Here is a 4,014-nt window from a genome sequence, read left to right on the forward strand (position 1 = left end):
ACGCTACCCATAAACTATTTTGATGTATTTGAGACTCTCCTAGAAAAATATATTCCTGGAGTTGATCATACTTGTAGTGATTATTATAAGTTGAGGGTAAGTCTAAATAAAGCGTTGGCTTACTCAGTTGTGATCGGACATTAAACGTGTACAAATCAGTTGGCATTTTATTCTTCTATTATCTCGAAAATACTACAAATTGGCGACGAGGGACTTACCGACGTTTGCAACAACGTGTATAAAGTGCATTTCATTATAAATTTTCGAGGATAATACGAAAATGGCGTTTTTTGGGAGTACACTCGGTTATGATCACCACTCGCAACAATGGGATATTTATATCAGTCGGTTTAAGCAATATTGTACAGCTAACAATATTAGCGAGGAGAACGATAAAGCAGGAGTGAAACGTCGAGCCCTGTTATTGACATCTTTTGCTGAGGACACGTACCGGATAGCGAAAGACTTGGCCTACCCTACGGACTTGGAAAATATAGAATACAGTACGTTATTGCAAAAGCTCACCACTCATTTCGTCGTAAAGAAAAGTACGTTTGCGGAACGATACGTATTTTATAAAGCGGAACAGCATCCTGGGGAAGACCTAACGGATTGGGCGGCTCGAGTTCGCAGCCTAGCGCAGCATTGTGAGTTCAAATCAGATCTTGACACCGCTTTAAGGGATAGATTTGTGTTGGGACTGGAAAACAATAAGGAAAAAGAGAGATTGTTCGCAGAAAATATCGAAACGTTGACATTCAATAAAGCTCTGGAGTTGGCAACAAATATTCGATGTGCCCGGTTAGCATTGCATAGGGCGAGCATCGAACCTGCGACTTCGCATCGCCACGCGACGGCGACGGACACATCCGGCGCCACCGAGGTGTTCGCGGTGCGAGCACGAGCAGCGGCGACGGCGAAGTTGAATAACGTGAAACCGGTTTGTGCTGTGTGCGGCTACAGGAATCACAGCAAAAATGAATGTCGTTTTGCTAATTATACGTGTCGCAAGTGTAATACGAAAGGACATCTACAACGCATGTGCGGGAAACAAATTACTAAATATAATAATATTTTTTTTAGTAATGATGAGAACGACATCGAAAAAGGTGATTTAAATAGTTTTAATATTAAGTGTATAAACGGAGCGCCGATGACGGAAACAGTTTTAATCGGTAGCGAGCGATTGTTGTGTGAGTTAGACAGCGGCAGTGCCGTCTCCGTGTTGCCCCAACACGTGTACGAGCGATGTTTCGCGGGGCGGGCCGAGTTGCAATCCTGTCGTGTGGTTCTAAATTGTTATAATGGCAGTAAAATGCACCCTTTAGGATTTATAGTGGTGCCTGTTGAATATGAAGGTCACACACAAATGTTGAAAATATATGTTTTAAATTGTTCTGTTCATCAGCCGGTACTTTTAGGTCGAGATTTTATAAGTGCGTTTAACTTGCAGTTATGCAGGATGACATGTCATAGTATAACGGATGATAAAGTATGTAACGGTTGGACAGAAACATTTAAAAAGCTATTTGTGGATGAATTAGGCCGTTTTAATAAATATAAAATTACACTAAAAATCAAGCCAAATTCGCAACTTAAGTTCCGGTAAGCGGCCGGTTCCTTTCGCTTTAAAGCCAAAAGTGGAGTCAGAACTAAAAAGATTAGTGAGTTTAGGTATTTTAGAAAAAATAGACCATTCAGATTTTGCTACTCCCATAGTACCGGTTTTAAAGGCAGACGGAAATGTACGGATTTGCGGAGATTTTTCAGTTACGTTAAATAAAGTTTTATACACGGACAATTACCCATTACCGAGAATAGAAGAGCTATTTTCTAAATTACATGGTGGGGTCGAATTTTCAAAAATCGACCTGTCAAGGGCCTATAACCAGTTAGTTCTAGACGATTCTAAAAATTTAACGTCCATTAATACTCATAAGGGGTTATTCCGTTTTAATAGATTAGTGTTTGGATTAGCTAATGCACCTTTTATATTTCAACGAGCAATGGAGCAGTTATTGTCTGACATAGAAGGAACGTGTATCTTTTTAGATGACATATTAATAACGGGGCCCACTAAAACTATGCATTTACAAAGATTACAATTAGTCCTAAGTAGGTTACAAGACGCGGGGCTACGATTAAAACGAGATAAATGTGAATTTTTTAAATCTTCAGTGGAATATTTAGGTTTTATAATTGATAAAAACGGGCTGCACAAGTCAAATCAAAAAATAAAAGCAATACTCGATGCTCAGTGTCCAAAAAATGTCAGTGAGTTGAAGTCTTTTCTCGGCATGGTTAATTATTATAGGTGTTTTGTTCCAAACACGTCGAGCATATTGAATCCGTTGCATTCATTATTAAAAAAAGGCGAGCCATGGATTTAGGGAAGTTACAGAATGATGCATTTACGAAAATTAAGAAGGAATTGATATCGGATCGAGTTTTAGCACACTATAACCCCGAGTCGACGACGATAGTGACGGCGGACGCGGGGCCCGCGGGGCTGGGCGCGGTGCTCGCGCAGCGGCAGGCGGACGGCTCGGAGCGCGTGGTGGCGTACGCGTCGCGGTCTTTGTCTAAGGCGGAACGTAATTATGCACAAATACAGAAAGAAGCGACGGCGATAGTATTTGCGGTACGGGCGGACGGTTCCATTTACGTTACGCACTGATCATAAGCCGTTGTTATCGATTATCGGAACAAAACAAAGCATTCCTGAACTAGCCGCAAACCGTTTGCAACGTTATGCGTTATTCCTATCCGCGTATAATTATAATATAGAATTTGTTAAGGGTGAAGGAATTAAAGGTTAAGAAAACATAATTAGTATATAATAAAAACCTATATTTAAAAATATATCTTACATTTTTAGAAGTGTTATATTTTAACATTTTTATATTTTGAATTGGAGTTTTCACTGTTGCCGCTGGCTGCCGCTGCCGAGAAAACTATATTTATGTATACTACAACTATTCAAGAATTACGGGAAATAATAAAATTTTGCGCATATTTGCGCCATTTTGATTTAGAGCAAAAAAAACAAAATGTAGTAAAATGTAAATTTTTGATATTTCATGAATACTGCTTTTATTTTAAATAATTGGCGTCCTATTTAGTTCTTTTTTGTTCTATAAGTAGAAGAAAACTATCAAAATGTTTATTTTAATATGAAAAATGATAATGTTAGCATAATTTTCATAATAAATGTCGCTGTCATTGCGGGGACGTCATTTGATATTGTTTCCATTACCGATTGTATTAGGTGGCGCTAGTGTGCTGCGTCTGTACTGATGCGTTTCCAATAAAAGCACAGACGACACGAATTAATTCTTATTCATCATTGTTTAAAATATGTCATTTTATTACTTTACGTTAATTTCACTATAAAATAATATTGCTTCTCACGAGGTCAAAAGGTCTTTTATTATAGATAGATATTACAACTCAAAAATGATTTCACTAACCTGCTTCTTGCTTAAGCTTCCTTTATCCTTAACTGCGAGTAGTTTCTTACCCTTAACCACGGGTATCATCCATTCATTACCCTTAACCTCGGGTATAATCCATCCATTCATTATCCTTAACCTGAAAAAGAATCCATCCATCACCCTTAACCTCGGGTGTAATCCATCCATTACCCTTAACCTCGGGTGTAATCCATCCATTACCCTTAACCTCGGGTGTAATCCATCCATTACCCTTAACCTCGGGTATAATCCATCCATTACCCTTAACCTCGGGTATCACCGATGATGAAGATGAATGATTAAAGACGAATGATGTGGGACGGATGATGAGGGACGAACGATGAGGGATGAATGACGAGGGACGAATGATGAAGGATGAATGCTTAACTCCTTAACCTCGGGTGGCATCCACCCTCAAACCCTTTCCTCGGGCACCACTCGCCCCCAAACCCTATCCTCGGGCATCATCCACCCCCAAACCCTATCCTCGGGCACCACTCGCCCCCAAACCCTATCCTCGGGTATCATTCATTCTCAAGCC

General features: G+C 39.7%; 1 protein-coding gene across 1 annotated transcript; it reads left to right on the forward strand.

Annotated features, from left to right (window-relative positions):
- Positions 1-280: 280 nt before the first annotated feature.
- Positions 281-1,609, forward strand: LOC146526712 (uncharacterized). Its single transcript, XM_085206062.1, has one exon. The coding sequence runs from the start codon at positions 281-283 to the stop codon at positions 1,607-1,609; it is 1,329 nt and encodes a 442-aa protein (XP_085062188.1).
- Positions 1,610-4,014: the final 2,405 nt, after the last annotated feature.

This window comes from Heliconius melpomene, chromosome 21, assembly GCF_056956725.1.
Source record: "Heliconius melpomene rosina isolate 202511_hmr_F chromosome 21, ASM5695672v1, whole genome shotgun sequence".
Taxonomy (NCBI): Eukaryota; Metazoa; Arthropoda; class Insecta; order Lepidoptera; family Nymphalidae; genus Heliconius; species Heliconius melpomene.

What these genes read in the sequence shown, in the direction of transcription:
- LOC146526712 (XM_085206062.1), top strand. Translation starts at nt 281, where the DNA reads ATGGCGTTTTTTGGGAGTACACTCGGTTATGATCACCACTCGCAACAA.